The sequence below is a fragment of the Penicillium digitatum genome, chromosome 5 (genome assembly GCF_016767815.1).
Source record: "Penicillium digitatum chromosome 5, complete sequence".
Classification (NCBI taxonomy): Eukaryota; Fungi; Ascomycota; class Eurotiomycetes; order Eurotiales; family Aspergillaceae; genus Penicillium; species Penicillium digitatum.
In genome coordinates, this window is record NC_089388.1 from 2870063 (window position 1) to 2886731 (window position 16669).

General features: G+C 49.1%; 4 protein-coding genes and 1 non-coding gene across 5 annotated transcripts; 2 read left to right on the plus strand and 3 right to left on the minus strand.

Moving 5' to 3' along the window:
* Window positions 1-689: 689 nt before the first annotated feature.
* Pdw03_tRNA168 lies at window positions 690-775 on the minus strand. The gene has a single exon. It is a non-coding gene; the product is annotated as a tRNA-Pro (tRNA).
* A 3923-nt stretch (window positions 776-4698) lies between these two features.
* Window positions 4699-6464, minus strand: Pdw03_2212 (Benzoate 4-monooxygenase cytochrome P450, putative; the record flags this gene model as incomplete). The annotated part of the gene is made up of 5 exons (XM_014681342.2): window positions 4699-4794; window positions 4865-4954; window positions 5008-5685; window positions 5753-6118; window positions 6168-6464. The coding sequence occupies 5 exons, from the start codon at window positions 6462-6464 to the stop codon at window positions 4699-4701; spliced, it is 1527 nt and encodes a 508-aa protein (XP_014536828.2).
* A 189-nt stretch (window positions 6465-6653) lies between these two features.
* On the plus strand, window positions 6654-7919 carry Pdw03_2213 (aromatic prenyltransferase; the record flags this gene model as incomplete). The annotated part of the gene is made up of 1 exon (XM_014681343.1): window positions 6654-7919. The coding sequence occupies one exon, from the start codon at window positions 6654-6656 to the stop codon at window positions 7917-7919; it is 1266 nt and encodes a 421-aa protein (XP_014536829.1).
* Window positions 7920-8021: 102 nt separating this feature from the next.
* Pdw03_2214 (beta-lactamase-like protein) lies at window positions 8022-9127 on the plus strand (the record flags this gene model as incomplete). The annotated part of the gene is made up of 2 exons (XM_014681344.1): window positions 8022-8089; window positions 8137-9127. 2 exons carry the CDS (start codon window positions 8022-8024, stop codon window positions 9125-9127), a joined length of 1059 nt encoding a protein of 352 aa, XP_014536830.1.
* Window positions 9128-9149: 22 nt separating this feature from the next.
* On the minus strand, window positions 9150-16599 carry Pdw03_2215 (ketoacyl-synt-domain-containing protein; the record flags this gene model as incomplete). The annotated part of the gene is made up of 6 exons (XM_014681345.2): window positions 9150-10057; window positions 10121-13751; window positions 13809-14521; window positions 14571-14946; window positions 14999-15982; window positions 16039-16599. 6 exons carry the CDS (start codon window positions 16597-16599, stop codon window positions 9150-9152), a joined length of 7173 nt encoding a protein of 2390 aa, XP_014536831.2.
* Between the last annotated feature and the right edge of the window lie 70 nt (window positions 16600-16669).

Here is a 16669-nt window from a genome sequence, read left to right on the forward strand (position 1 = left end):
ATAAGTAATCAGGAATCATCCACGAATCGACCAATCTCATGGCATGTGGTCGGATGCGTGCTATATGCTCTAGAACTAGACTGGTTCGGCCATCCAGATCTGCTTGGGAGACGGCGTTGGTATGCATTAGGTTGTGGGTATTATTAATGTTGGGTTTCTCGTTTGTGGCGGGGCTTTTGTTCTCCATGCTCTATAATGCGAACTGGCGGGATCAGTCCCGTGGGACGGTTACGATGACAAACAGAGACATAAAACTCTCCGTTGGGAGGATGTTCTACCTGGTCCAGAAATCTTTCAATTTAGTAGACTTCAAATAATCTCATAATCTCATAATATCGTGGTACATCGTGGTACTGCTGATCCGCACGATAGAAATCTGATTTACGCTTCGACTTTTGAGTTCACACAATTAGATAACTATGTGCTAATTTTTCTGATGACAAACGAATCTTCCAGTGTTGAACAGAAACACTCGAGGGTCGTACTTGTGGGTCTTGATCACATACATATATATGGTTCCAATAACGAAGCACGGGAGATGTCAAATGTTACCGCGCAGAAGTATAGTTTTGAGCAGCAGTATTTGCAAACCCATGAATGAATGTAGTCTCTAGTTTGGCAGTGTTTGCAAATATTTAGCCCGAAAGTCTATAACAACTGCAAGCATGAAGGCAACGTAAAAAACGAAAGGCCCGAAGCGCGATTCGAACACGCGGCCTCTCCGAACTTGAGCTGTGGACCCAAACGGAGAATCATACCACTAGACCATCCGGGCAGAAGATGTATTAATAAGACTTGGCACATGTTGTGACTAGCTTTGATCATCACTCCAGTTGTTCTATTATCACTCATTAAACTCACTTGTAATTGTATGTTGTATGAAAGTTCGCAATGTCTTGGGTACGGCTGTTCCACGTGTTCTAGCCTGGAGCTCGAAAGCAGGCGAGAACGCTGTTGGTGCCGAATATATCATCATGGAAAAGGTTGCAGGTGTCCAGCTAAGTCATGCCTGGTACAATATGGACATCGAAGATAGATTTGAAATTGTGAAAGCAATCTCAGGATACCAAAAATCTTGGTTGTCTACCTCCTTCACCAAATATGGGAGCCTTTACTATCCATGCGACATCGACTATCAGAAAGAATGTGTTTTAACAAAGAGCGATGAAGTTTCGGCAGACCAAATGCTTCGAAATGTTGCTACTTGCGCAGAATCTCTTGGTACACGGGGAGGCATTGTACCAAGTCAGCCAAAATGAGCCGCGCAAGACAGGAATCCCTCGAAAAGCTAAAGAACTGGGTGCTCGGACGAAATTCACAAATCACAAAGTTGGCCCAAGGTCAAGGCATCGGTTCTCGTCTTGATCATAGCGAAGAATTTGAGATAGATGGAAAGAAATACAGAAGATTCAAATGGAAAATCAACAAAAAAGCAGCGAACGCGACTTTGAAAGAGCTGGCAAACAAAGACTCCCACAAGGTCTGGGCCGAGGCAGACGTTCCAGTTGATTCTGATGCATCGAATGCATCCGATGAGGGTTGAAAAGCTTTTCAGTGATTTGAAGAAGAATATGAAGAGCTAGGGTGGTGAACCGTTCATCTCTGAAAAGGCAGACAAATAGTAGGGTGGGGTTGCAGTTTGAGGGACGTTTATTTATCTGCCAATTTTATTGAAAACAGTACGGTCATGGCATTTCAACATTAGATTTCCTGTAATGGTGCTGATCCACGGACGCACCAAGAAGGCGTTTTAGGCCAAATCCCAATATAATCTGCGGAGGAGTTTGGTATTTGAAGCCAGAGTGCACTCCTTTTAGGAAGGACACTTTACAACTGATCCCATGAGCAGAACGCAAAACGTACTTTGCAGGTATAAAAAAAAGTTATTTATTATATAAAGTTAGCGAGTTATATATCTATTTTAGGAAACTTTGTATAATAGTGGGTATAGTAGGTATACCCGGGATAGGTATACAACAGTCTACCCTATAAAGATTCACCACCTCCACAGTGGCGGTACTAGCGTATAAATTAGCATAGTATTTAATATTTAGTATGGTATTTTACAAATTGATACTACAATATTCTTTTAAAAAACAGGGTTCTCAACCTTTCAACTCTCCATTTCTCTCACATACAACATACAACAATTTCTCATATACAATACCACTACTATATACTATACTTAGTATTCAGTAGCACCCCCCTGAGCATCAATAACCGCCTAGCACCGAGTAAGTATACTCTCAATCAGCCTATTTAAGAAATCCTCCGGTATAGTATCCTAAGTATCACAAACAACCCCTCAGAGTATAGTAGGCGTCATATACTGATCTCCATACTTCTCCTCTATCCAATCCTTCATCCAATTCCATACAGACAATAGGATTCAAATCCGGTGAAAATGCAGGCCACGCCATTATTTGACCAAACGTTGTACTCAATTTATGTGAGATACACTATTATAGTGGTCCGGATGTTTTCGGGTATTTTGCACTGTTTTCAGCCATTCCAACCTTGGAAACACCCTGTTTTCGGCATAGGTTACATCCTTCGTTTCGACAAGATACCACAAGATAGATACGAAAAGAAATTAGTTATATTAAGATAGTCATTTTAAAGGATAGTAGCAAAGTATAAACTTATTAACGTAATTCCCAAGCGAGTTGGACACCCCACCCAGCCTATTAATTTTAAACGCATTTATTTCAACCAAAACTCCATTAAATTCAATCAGCTAAATTCAACCAAAACTCCATTAAATTCAATCAGCTAAATTCTAGGTCTATCTGGACATGCATCTCTTCTATGGCCCTGATTTCCACATGCACCGCATTTAGGTAATGCCCTTGTTCTTGGTAATAAAGGTGCTTCCCTGTGCGCGCGGACCTGGGGGCGGGGAGGTTCAATCACTTCCTCTGGTTGCACAATTAAAGCAGTAGCTTCTGGAACTGATAAGCCCTCTGTAGCAGGTATCTGCTTTCGAGATCGAGTTTTTCTGCTTCTTTTTCTCGTTTTCCGATCGTAGATCGTGAACTTCTTTCTCAAGAATCGCTGCTGATTGCATCGTCATTTGGCAAGCTTTCAAAACCTGGTTTATCGATGAATTGAGTGGACTTGGCGGGCTTCGGGATCTTTGACGAAGTAATGCTTTGATTGAGGATACTTATTTCAATAATTGAATGTGATTTGCTGGTGTTTTTGGCTCCCATTCACTACCTCGACTAGATGGGGGAGTCGGAGTTCGAAGTTGAATATTGAGCTTAGATAACACTCGATCTGGATAAAGAGGAACTAAACCAGCAGCTGTAAAGCTGTTTTGAATAGTTTCTGATTTGAAAGCTTCAAGTCGTGCAACTGGTAATGCCTCAAGAAAATCAAGTTTGTCGATATGGTTGACGCCAAGACGCATTTTCTTTTCAACAAGTTGACCGTAAGAGCGTTTTAATACCGCAAAACACCCAATATCAAGTGGCTATAAAAGATGAGATGAATATGTAGGCATATAGATTGGAATGATATTGTTTTTTTTCGCAAAGTTCATCGAATTTCGGGGTCAAATGACTTCCATGTCCGTCAAGTATCAAAAGTCGATATTGACCTTTTGTCCGTGAATGAGTCGATGGAATGAATAGTTTTTCAAGCCATCGAAGGCCAATTTCATCAGAGGTCCATCCATTAGGACTGACTTCAAAGCGCCAATCATTTGGAAGATTGTCGAACCAAGATTCAATGAATACTTTGCCTTTGAAAATAATGCATGGAGGTAGTGCCCAACCTGAAGCATTTGTACATTCAATTGCAGTCACCTATTCGCGATTTCTAGGTTATAAAGGTGATCGCCGACTGTAGTATTTAGATCTCGTAATGACTTTAGCCGTTGCGGTTAATCCCACTTCAGAATCAGTCTCATCGAAGTTGCAAATGTCATCGTCGTCAATGCCGTATATGCCGTATTGAAGAATCTTTTTTTGAACAAGTGTAAACCATTCACCAATGATTTTTGGATCTTCAAATTTAGCACGTTCGTAATTGTAACGTCTGGAGATTCTCGAGGATAGATTGGGATGTCGTTTAATATAATTAGTGACCCAATTTTTGCCGACTGTAGATGATGGGTTGATTCCGCGATGCGAAAGTAGAACATTCGCCATTTCTTGCACCATTGAAGGTCGTGGAGCTGAACCACGAGTGTCCATAGAGAATATCCATTTTTCAAGTGATTCCTCTTCAATATCACTTAATTATGAGAATTTGCGTGATTTTGAATGCCAAGAAGACGCGTAGAAAGGGTTGAATTTGGCACTTTGAATACCCGTGCTGCTTCCCGAATAGAGGTAATTTCTTGTTTTTTTATAGCTTGTATAGCTAACAAGATCCTACCCTCTTGCTCTGTTGGGGTTTTAGAGCTTCGAGAGCGTATTGGTGGCATGGTGGATGGTTGAATCAATTAAGTGCTAATTCATGGACGCGTTTTGAGTGGGGTGTCCAGCTCGCTTGGGAATTACGTTACTATAAGAAAGATAGGATCCCTACTAGGAAATAAGCCTTTTGTCCCCTATATAGTCGTCCTTGTCCGCATAGATTTTTAAAAGAGCGGATTTGTCAGTTTAGTTAGTTAGAGAACTCAAAGTATTTTTTATACCCTATCTGTTAGTAGTTCCATACATTGTTGAAACCATAGATCTCTGTCATATCTTATTCATGACGCTTTTGAATCTGAGCATAGAATCCCCTTTGAATGAAGAACCAGGAATTCTCGACCTGAAATTTCTCCTTGTCAACCAGCCGCATCTACATGGAAAGCAGTCAGATCAGTGGGTTGCACTTCAAAAAAAAAAAGGGAAGAAGAAGGAGCGCTTACATCATATGTCAAAACGAGGAATGGGATCAGTTTCTTGATCTCCAGAATACCAACATGCCGACCGAGACATACACGTCGTCCAGCCCCGAACTATAGCACCGTTAGCCCAGGCAGTGGAGAGCCATCGAGAGCAGGGCACAAACAGTAAGCAAGCTTGCCTCCAGGTGCCTCTTATGGACACTATCGCCTTCGAGCCAGCGCTCTGGTCGCCAAAACTCCGCATCATCTCCAAAAGTGTTTGGGTCCCGGTTCACAACATACGGGTTTCCACCGATAACCGTGCCCTCAGGCAGGTAGTGCCCGAGCACCGTAAGACCGCCCCTGGGGATAACACGTTCAAATGGCAGTGCAAAGGGGGGATGGACCCGCGCTGCCTCCAGGACACAGGCGTCGAGGTAAGGCAGATCGCGCACCTCGCTATACCGCGGAAACGGACGTGAAGGATTCGCATTTTCGAGCTCTTGTCGGAGCTTGTACATGGTATTTGGGTAGGCTAGAAGATTGAAAAGCACGGTGCGCATGATTGTGCCGACTGAGTCGGAGCCGGCAATGACGTTAGAGAAGGTCCAGGCCGTTGGAGCCCAGGCGGGGATGCTGGGGTTACCCTTTTGTAACTGTATGTAGCGTGTGAGAAAGTCGGTGTGGCTGTGGTTGTTTGGTGCTTTGTCTGGCTCTATGTCGAGCTTCTGGGTCTTTTCTTTTATGGCCTGGGCCACGAACGACATGATTGAAAGAGACGGAGTCGGCCGAAAAGCTTGGCGCAGAATGTCGGCGATGATGTTTTTGCGTAAGATACGATCGAGAAAGGGGGATTGGGTCATCTAGCATTGATTTGATCAGTTTCTGCTTGGACCTGGGCACATGCAGAACAGAGAGAAGTTGTGTTACTGGTGCGGAAGTCCTCATGAAATCAATTATCGTGGCGAGCATGCCACCCACATCCTTTCCTTGGTCGAGAAATCCGTATCGCTTGGAGAAGGTCATGGTGCCCATAACGTCGAAGGCAAAGAATTGCAGCCACTGGCCCATGTTAATGACCTGCTCCGTCGCGCAAAATTTTTGATCGAATTTATTATGAATGCACTGTAGGACCTCGTCGACGAGTGGCTCGAAGGTGACAATATTCGAGAGGTTGAAAAGTGGTGCAATTGGAGACTTGATCTGCTTGAGGATATCCTCTTCAGTGGTGTTGAAGACTGCATGCAACGACCCTCCACTCCTCGTGTATGGCCGCAGAGTCATATAAAAGTCGCCCTATTTTTGTGTTAGCACTTGCCCTTACTAAAGAAAACTGATTGAGAACCTTTGGTATGCCTGGCCGCATGGGGTAGACCGCTGGGATGGCCTCGGGGTTACTGAACGACACCATATTTGGCCCGATACGGACTACCTCGCCATACTTGCGGTGCGCATCTTGCAAGATCAGATGTGCCCGGGCTGTTGGTACCCAGCTCATACGATGCAGATCTGTAATGCAAGCTGGAAAGGGCCCGGGGATGTGCTTCAATCGCCACCAGGTCCAACCCAAACGGACAAGAACGACGGTTATAACCCCGATCACCTGCCAAACCAAGTTGACAGAAACAAAATTTGGGTCCATTGTATTAGTTGGGTTGCTGGAGGGAGTTGTCGAACTCGGTGGGTATTAGACAGGGTCATGACAGCCCTAAGTGCATCGGGTACTCGGGGCTGCGCTGATCTCACACTTGGGGTCAACCCCAGCACTCAATGCCACTTGAAGCGCAACTTATTATCCTCGCCTGAACGTATTAATCTAATTGCAGTAAAAATGTCAGTCGCCGAGTCTCAAGGGCCCGAGGTTCAGGCTTATTGGTGGACAACTAGCGGGCGCGACCTCTCCCGTATGCTGAAAGAGGCACAGTATCCCGAAGATGCACAGCGCCAATTCTTGCATTTCTTCAAAGAAAGTATCTGTCCGCAGTTGGGTGGTCCTCCAGCAGAGAATTCTGTTCGAAGCGGCGTCGGCTGGGACGGCAATCCCTTCGAATACAGCTTCGAGCTGAAAAGCTCCAGCGACACCCAGGCGGTTCGGTTTGTCGTCGATCTCAGTCCCCTACGACCAGCCGACGAGACCAATCCGCTTAGCATCAAGAACTTCGAGGCGGTCCTGGGCGCACTAGTGGAGCGCACGCCTGGCTTTGACGACACCTGGTATAGATCACTGCGTGAATGGTTCGTACATGCACACCGGCCCACTATAGTGCAGAAAAAGCTGGTGGCGCAGGTGGGATACCAAATGCCCATGATCCTTGGATTCGACATCTCTCGACATTTACCGGTACCAGATGCCATCCCCGTCATGCCTAAAGTCTACTTCCCTCCGTGTTTCACTGCGGCTGCAGAGGGTATCACTCGCTGGGAGGCTGTGCGTCGGGGCGTAATGCAACTCCCCGATATAAAGTCTCATCCTAACATCCTGCTCTCGCTCGATTTGATCCAGGAGTACTTGGATACCAAGCCCAAAGAGTACGAGAATGGGCCCCGCTATCTCGCAACTGACTTTGTGACTACCGAGAAGGCGCGCCTGAAGATCTACATGCGGCATCCAGCAGAGTCATTTGACGATATATGGGACTACTACACCCTAGGTGGCAGGATTCCAGGCCTGGATGAAGACAGGGACCGCTTTCGTGAGCTCATGGCATTAACCTCATACAATCCTGATATCAGCAAAGCCCAAAATGACCAAACTCCCTACACCGCGGTGCAGAGGAAGATGACGGCCATCTATTTCTCACTTTCCACGGATCATCCCGTCCCTGCGCCGAAGATCTGCTTCTATCCTGCCAATTTTGCGGCCAACGACGAGTCTATTGGACAGGGTGTGGATGAATGGCTACAGAAATACGGATGGAACAAAAGGGGCAAATCGATGACAGAAAGAGTGCAGGAGGTTTTTACGCACCGGGAGCTGCACAAGAAGACAGGCATATTTACCTTCTTAGGGCTTGGGCGGAAAGAGGACCCGGCAAAGAGAGACTTGAGCATGCAGATATATGTAACAGGAGAGTTATATAGCATGCTACGTCCGTGACCCAAGTACGGACACCTAGTGTAGTACTAGGTACATATATATCAAGTTAGTCCATCGCACGAAGAAAAAAGCGTGAACAATTATTTCAGAAAACATAGCAATATGGCATCTTCACCTGCACTGAAGATTCCCCCCTCATCTTTCACCGTTGACGTGCGAGTCATAGACACGTAGGTTTTTTACAAAGTCCGCCTTGGCTATAACTAACATCAAAAAGACAAACTGAGCTCTACCTGAATTCCAGTCTATTCTGGCAGCCTCCACTAGAGGGATTTGCCGGCCTTAACGCCCCTGTGTATTGCTTCCTAATTACCCACGGCGACACACAGGTCATATTCGACCTGGGTGTCCGCTCAGACTGGGAAAATTACGCACCGCACATTGTCTCGCTCATCAAGGCCACCACTACCGTCACCCGTGGCAAGGATGTGGCCGCCATCCTGGATGCGGAGGCCAGTTCCAGTGGCATAGCCAATGTCCGCAGCAGCGATATCCGCGCAGTTATTTGGTCGCACAACCACTTCGACCACATTGGCAACATGGCCACATTTCAAGTAGCCACAGATCTGGTTGTTGGACCCGGGTTGCGCGCCGCCTCGATTCCTGGCTGGCCCGCAGATCCAGGGAGTGTAGTGTTAACTGGCGACACAGAGGGTAGGACGGTCAGGGAGATCTCCTTCGCATCTGGGCTGAAGATCGGCCGGTTCGATGCAGTAGACTACTTCGGCGACGGGTCGTTTTACCTACTTGACGCGCCTGGCCACGCCGTTGGCCACTTGTGTGCTCTCGCGCGAACAACTCCAGACTCCTTTGTCCTGATGGGGGCTGATGCGTGCCATCATGCCAGCCTCTTGCGCCCGACAGAGTACCTACCTCTCCCTGCGTCTGTGCCGGTGGGAATACGTGGCTCTTGCCCGGGCGACGTGCTAGCTGGGCTTATTGTATCGAGGGGTGTTAGCCCATGTAGCCCGCTATTTACAGTGGCGGGGGGGCCTGTGTTTCACAACCGGGGAGAGGCCGTGGAGACTGTGCGAAAGATTCAGGAGCTTGATGCTGAGGATGGGGTCTTTGTTATTTTAGCACATGACCGCTCGCTCATGACGAGAATCCCGATGTTTCCGAACAAGGTCAATGGCTGGAGAGAGATGAGCCTGGGCTCGGCGACCCGATGGATGTTTTGTGAAGACTTGAAGCATGTCAAATTTTGATTCTTCGATATTAAATGAACTACTAAACGCGCGCGCGAAGAAATTTGTATCCCTCCTGGATGGCATCCTGTATATCTGCACGCTCCTGATATTGGCGATAGATGTCGAATAGGTGTGGCGCATCCTCCACAATGCATAACTGGCTGTCGATACCCCGTCTCTGGAGCGCTTCATACGTACGTTGCGCATGCTGCCATGGGATCAGGTCGTCGTCTCGTGAGTGGATGATGAATGTAGGAGTTGAGTATGCACCGCTGCGAATTTGCGCAAACGGACTGACAGCCCTAATCGCTTCCTCGGTGGGGGCATTTGGTTCCTCTCGCTGAGTAGGATACAGGCCATTGAGAAGGACGTGGAGCGAGCGGCCGTGCCAGTTCATGTACAGTGCCAACCGACTACGCGGGTCAGTCGAAGACAACCAGCCCCCCATGGCTCGCTCGGCTGGGGCGACATTGTAGCTTGCGATCGGCTTTTCTCGCACAGCAGACCATGCAGTTTGATCCAGTTCATATGGTGTGGGGGTACATTCCGATCCAACTGGCACATTAGGGCGTAGCCAAAACACGTCTTCATAGTCAAGAGGGCAGTAGAAGGCAAGTATGGCCTGTGGAGGCTCGATATTTCGTGGTATACTATTCCACCCCAGTGATACGGCCAAATGGCCACCAGTTGACCAGCCAACGCTGACAACGCGGCGACCGTCGATCTTGACATCGGCGCGCTGTAACTGGATAGTAGGCAAGACTGTTCGAATCCAGGCCAATGCATCTACGACGTCCTTCATCGGGCCCTGGGCCAGTGTAACCTCTGGACAGAGTCGATAGTCCACGGCGATCGGCAGAAACCCCTTCTCCTGGAGTAGCTGTGTCTGCCTAGGGCGGATATCATTGCGGGACAGCATGATGTGGCCACCACCGTGTATCATCAGGGCTGGTAAAAGTCGACCAGGTCAGCTGGCCTTCTTGAAAATATATTTCGGAGCAGTGGGCTTACCTACAGGGAGCGGCATGTTTGGAGATGCCACCCGAACAGGATAGTGTAGATCTGCCTCCAGGCCTAAGCCATCGATTTGTTTGAAGACGACCGTCTCCTTCCCCATAATTTTTGACGGCGACGCCGTGATAACCCGTACAAGATCTGACTCCCCGGACGGGCTGTCGCTCCAATCAACCCAGGTAAATCCAGCGTCACGCAGACACCTCTTCCAACGCGACTCATCGGCCAGAACATGTTCTCTGCCATCATTGAATAACCACCAACCCTCGAGTAGGCCGAATACAAGATCAAACCAGAAGAGGTTTCGCGTGAGCTCCACCAGGCAAAGAACCCCGTCAGGCTGCAGCATCTGCCGAATGTGTGTCGTGGATTGTACTAGGTCGCGGGTGGCGTGGATACAATTCGTGGATAGCACTATATCGTAAGCTCCCAGCATGTCTGATGCAGGGGCTTTCTCAATGTTCAAGACGGCGAAGCGCATAAAGGGCTGCGTGAACTTTTGACGGGCCGCAGCCACGAGTGAAGATGAGATGTCAGTGAACGTATATGTGAAACTACCTAATGGAGCAAGAGCACTAACAATGCCCTTCGTTGTGCCGCCAGTCCCAGCCCCAAGCTCCAGAATCCGGATTTCTTGACCGTTCCCCAAGCGCGATACAATGGATGCAAGATACTGGGCCAGCAGGAGAGTGCCCGTTTTGAACATGGGGGCGTTCGTGTACACGTCTTCAAGCAAGCCACGGGTGGATGCGTCCCGGAAGATCAGAGAGATGGGATCCGATGCACCAGACAGACAGTCAGCCAGTTGGCTCCCCGTTATGCAAAGCAGTTTTGTTTCAGAGGCGTGCTTGGGGAATTTGTCAAGGAGGATGGCATGCAGACCGGCCGCTGGCTTTGTTGGGACAGGGGTCTCCGAGCGCTGCATTCGGCCATCTTTGGCCCGATAAATGAGCCTCGCGTCTTCCAGAATCCTGTACAATTGAGGAACGACCTTTCCTTGGCTCTCAATGTGCGGTATGATCGAAACATCACATCCCACTGCCATCGCCTCGAGATCACATCCCAAAGTTGCAAAGGCGTCCAGGATGTACCGAACAACAAGCTGGGATTGATCAGGAAGTACCTGTTGATAGAAACCTGCAAAGCCCGTCGCGCTGGCGTGACTGTCGTAGTAGGGCTTCACCTCGGAGAAGCACTTCTGGCTCAGCACAGCAAGTTTGATGTCTAACTCGACTGGTGTAACTTCATCCGGGGTTAATGTCAAAGGGGGCCTGGGGAGGCCGTTTGTCAGTATTACAGGTGACGGAAAGCTAGACGGCTGAATTAGCTGCGACAGCGAAAGGACATCGGCACACTGTTGGAATTGGGCCTGGGAGATGCGTATGTCGAACGACTTTTGGATTTCCCATAGAACTTCGCTAACTAGCAAGGAGTCAATCCCGAGGAATTGGATATTGGACGAGGGTTGTACATCATCTAATGAGATCTCTATGATGCTGGCCAATAGACCCCTGAGCTTTTGGAGGGTGGTGGTAGTGCTGGCTGTTTGGAAACGTTCCACGGTTGAAGTCTTGTTTTGGACGGCAGGGTGTACTGGCGTTTGATATGCAAGAGAAGGAGGCTGATACGCCGAGTCCGGCTGGGATTTTATATCATCCTCACCATGGTCAATGCCATCCGACACAGGTTGATTTAGCCGTGTAAGGGCACGGGCCAGAGACTTGAATGGGACACTGCGAAACGAGGCTCCCACGATGACAGCAACAAGAGACAATTTGGCATCATAAACGAAGATATTATTGGTCAAACCCCCACCGTCAACTGTTTCGTAGTGAGTGTAAGCCGTCCACTCGCGCCGGTCGACCTTGGGACCGCGGAAGCACGGGCCGAATATGACTTCATCCACGGCAGTGCACATGAAAACCTCATCATCCCGACGCAAAGAGAGGCAGTTGACATGGATACCAGCCACTTGAAGAAAGTTATCCAAATCGATAGGATGGCAAATGGTCATCTTATCGAGGAACGTCGGGAACTCCTGGGGGACATCGATGAATCCAACGGCCTCATTGCCCATGGCTGACACTGATTTTACTCCGCGGTAGTAGGGGGCGTAGTGAACAACATCCTGGAATAGCTGATATAAAATACTGCCACCGATGGTTGTTCTGTCGGGACAATCGATGATCCGAGTCAGACTCGAGGGTGGCGCGATCTTCTGAAGTAGTTTTAAACGTAACCCCGCAGCCATATCATTGGGACCAGACATCGTGACACGGCCCGTGCCGTGTTCCTTCTGATCCAAGGACTTGCTGAAGATCCTGAAGTCCCAGGAGCCGGGTCTTACAATTGCCAAGCGGAGGTACAGATCCGCCTCTAGGCCAAGGGGGGAGGATATGGTTAGACCTTCGATGTGAGGGGAGGACTGTATAGTGTCCAGGTTCTTGTGCAATAACACCGCGCTCTGAATAGCAAGTTCGATATACATTGAGGCAGGACAGAGGCCCTGGCCAACGACAGCGTGGCCTCTGGTTGCAAGGTCAAAGATGGGATTCGAGGTGTCAACACTGAACAAGCATGTTCCGTCTGCATCTGCGGGATTTATGAGAGTTACCAAGCTGGATTGCAACTGCGATGGCTGAGAGGAACATGGGGAAGGCTTGTAGTCAATCCAATGCCGGGTTTGCTCGAACTGGTAGGGTGGAAGATTGACACACGGCAGCGAAGGTTTATCCTCGTGGAATGGCCAGAACTCAGCTGCAGCACCAGACTTCCACAGCTGGCACACCGCGCTCGCCAGGGACTCCCTTGCATCGCTAGTTCCTAACTCCATCGGGATAAATACATGAGGCGCGCTGGATGGAGACAGAATGCGGCGAACCAAGCCAATGATGGGAGTTGCCGATCCGGCTTCCAGCCACACAGCCGAGGGCAAGCGCATGGCGGTGCGCTCGACGGCATCTTGGAAGTAAACGGGCTGTCTCGTGTGCTGTACAAGCTCATCGGCTGTGAAAGTGGTCCAGCTTGCGTCGGGGGAACAGGTCTCAACGTATATTCTGGGTGGTCGGATCGTGATTGACGCAGCAATGACCCTAAGATCGTTCAGAATTCCATCCGCCATATGGGAATGGTATGCGTGTGTGTTCTGGAGTGGTACTGTTTTGAACTGGCTGCATTCTTGCTGCAGGCGATCTACAGAGGACGCATCGCCCGCAAGCACTAAGTTTCGTGGGCCGTTATAGCAGGCCACCTCAACCCGATGCCCGGGACTTGAGTTGACCTGTGTAAGGATCCTGTTCAGCTCAACTACATCGCACTCTATCATGAGCATAGCTCCGCGATCCGGGCCCCATTTGTCACGGATCAACCTTGCTCGACCAGCAACCAGCTGGAACGCGTCCTTCAAGGAAATAGATTCCGCGACGCATAACGCAGCTAGTTGGCCAAAGCTATGACCAACCAGTGTGTCTATTTTGAGACCAGCGTCAAGCCAGGATAAAGCACAAGAAACTTGCATCGCCAGGAGCATGCAGTGGAGCAGGACAATGTCATCAACTGGTTCGCCGGCGAAGATGTTGTTTAGAATCCCGGGAAGCCCAAGGTACTGACAGACAGCTTCGCATTTATCCTGGAAATGGTCTTGTCAGCTATAAAGCAAACTCATAAGACAAGTGTTAGAATATACCAAATGGTAGCGAAGGAGTGCGCAGCTGTCATATAGTTCTCGCGACATGGTAACGGTACGCCCTGTTTGCCCCCCAAAAGCCAGCACCACAGGCTGGTTTCCAGAGCGCGTGATGTCTGAATCCTGATTTTCAATATATCTTCTAAAGTCTGAAGTGTCTCGTGCAACGAATGATGCTCTGTAATTGAAGTTGGGGTTCTGTTGTCGCAGTAGAGAATTTGCAACGTCCCTCAGGGAAATACTGGGGGATTTCAAAACGAAATTCGTGAGCTTCTCCAGGTACATTTTAAGGCTCGAGGCAGAGTTGGCTGCGACGACAATGGGATAGATCGTCAACAAACCATCCACAGCTTTTTTTTTATTGCCAGGGGCTGTATATGCCCTCAGAACAATGGCGGCGTTGCTACCAGCTGCGCCATAGTTGTTCACCAAAGCCACAATATGCGGCGAGGTCCAAGGCTGTGCCTGCTGTGGCACCTCAATCTGCTCCGAACGCTTGATCTTCGGGTTCAAGTTGACAAAGTTGGCCTGTCGGGGAATCGTTTTGTGATGCATCATGAGGATGGTTTTAATAATCCCTGCAGCACCAGAGGCCGCCTCGGCGTGACCAATATTGTCTTTCACCGACCCTAGAAAGACCTTACTCTTTCGACCGGCCCCCGTGAGGGCCAACCTGACGCTATCGTACTCGATTGGATCACCAATCTGCGTGCCTGGAAACGTTTCAGCTCATGTAAAATTTGCAAAGAGAATGTCACCCACCTGTGCCATGAGCTTCAACATAACTCACGTCCGTGGGGTCAATGCTACCCAAGGACAAAGCTTGAATATACAAGGCGCTCTGTTGGTGCGAGTCCGGAACAGTTATAGAGCCGCAAGAAGAGCCTTGATTGACAGCAGATCCAGAAATTACACTGAGGATATTGTCTCCAGCTGCGATAGCTTTGGACAGTGGCTTGAGCACGACGATTCCCGCTCCCTCCCCTCGGCAGTAGCCAGCAGCAGAAGCATCAAAGGCGCAGGATGATCCACTGGGATTGAGGAAGGAAGCGGCGGCGAGATTCTGGTGTAGGCTTGGGCTTGTGATAACGTTCACTCCACCAGCGAGAGCCATGTCACATTCGCCAGTCAGGAGAGCCTTAGATAGAGTCAGATCCGCTGGAGTTAAATACTTGTTTGAGCAGTCATACCTTGCATGCAGTGTGTATGGCCACAGCTGACGACGAACAAGCAGTGTCGAATGTAATCGAAGGGCCACCCCATCCGAAGAAATGGCTAATACGCCCACTGATAAAAGCCCTTAGAGTTCCAGTGGCTGAAAAAGCAGTTGCGTCAGCAGAGCCCAAGTTTCCCTCGTAATCAACCGACCCAACCCCAAGATAGCACCCCACATTGGTCTCCTGGCGCCTGCTCTTCGACCCAATACCATAGTATCCAGCCATTTCTACTGCTTCATAAGCGACCTGCAGCGCTAGTCTTTGCTGTGGGTCCATTGACTTTGCCTCTCTACCGGAGATTCCAAAGAAGCGATGATCAAAGACGTCAGGATTAGACAAGAAGTTGCCCCAAAACTCAGGCAGCTTAGGCTTTCTCTGTAGATCTGTAGGATCAAAGCGACTGGGAGGTAGAGTTCCAATCGCCGTTTCTCCAGTACTGATAAGTCTCCAAAAATCCTCCAGTGACTCCCCTTGTGGGAAACGACAGGCCATCCCAACCACGGCGATTTCCTCAAAAAGGCCCGTGTTTGACTTGGCAACGGTAAGGGACCGTGGGATACAAGATTTGGAGCCGACAGCAATGAAGTGAGGATCTTGTGGACGATTCTCATCAACCATTCGCTTGATGGTCTGGTACCAGTGCGCACGCTTGCAAAGAATGAGGTCGATAGCGACGTCGTGCAAGGGCCCCGTCACAATGAGCTCTGTATCTGAAGTTGAACGGAGTGGCAGACGCAGATCATTGGCAATTGGCAATTGCAGGTCGGGAATTTGGGCACATATTTCCTTCAGTTGCTGGGCAGCGTTTGTATGCTTGGGATGGTGATAGGAGCCATTGAGGCCGGTCATCGTCATAGGGATGCGATTCTCGCCTAGGCGATCCGTCAAGTGCCCCATATGTCGACGTGGAAGAGTGACAGTAAGCGTGCAGTCGTCGGTAATGCATGAGATATATGCCTAGGTGCAATCAATCAGTAGTGTACTTAGGTGGGCTTTAGTATATTGCGACATACTCCAGGAAGCAGATCTAGGGTGCTCTCAAGGATCGCCCGGTGTGAATGGGACTGACAGCGCACAGAGATAGCAGTCACGCGGTCCGCCGAGGCATGAGAGGCATCTTCTGCATCTATGATAAGTCCGATACATGTCGCTATACGAATGGCATTCGCAGCGTAGTGCTCAAAGTCCTGCTGTGTGGTTGTTGCAGCAACTGCAGCGGACAGAAACCCAACGCAGAAGCCTTGGGCTACCATGTCCGAAGTCGTGATAGACAGCCATTCTACCATGTGTGACACCACCGTCAATGGCACCAACTGGACGTTACTTGTCAAAGTCGTTAGGTCTGGGGTTTCATTGCCAGCTAACCCGGCTAGGGTTTCCAGCTGTGATAAGACATCATTCTGGGACAAAGGGAGACTGGCGATAAACGCTGGCAATTGGGCCAGACAACGGCGCAAGAATGCTAATCGGGAAATGTTCTGGAGATCCGATTGTAGCCGACATAGACGCTCGGTGGTCCATTGCAGTTGGGTCAGTTGGGGTCCAAAAAGAACGATGCGAGGGTTGGAAGGCATGGTGGAGGCAATCATCACACTGATAGCCAAAACCAGCCAGTCGTATTTGTTTTCAACCAATTCCTGTAGC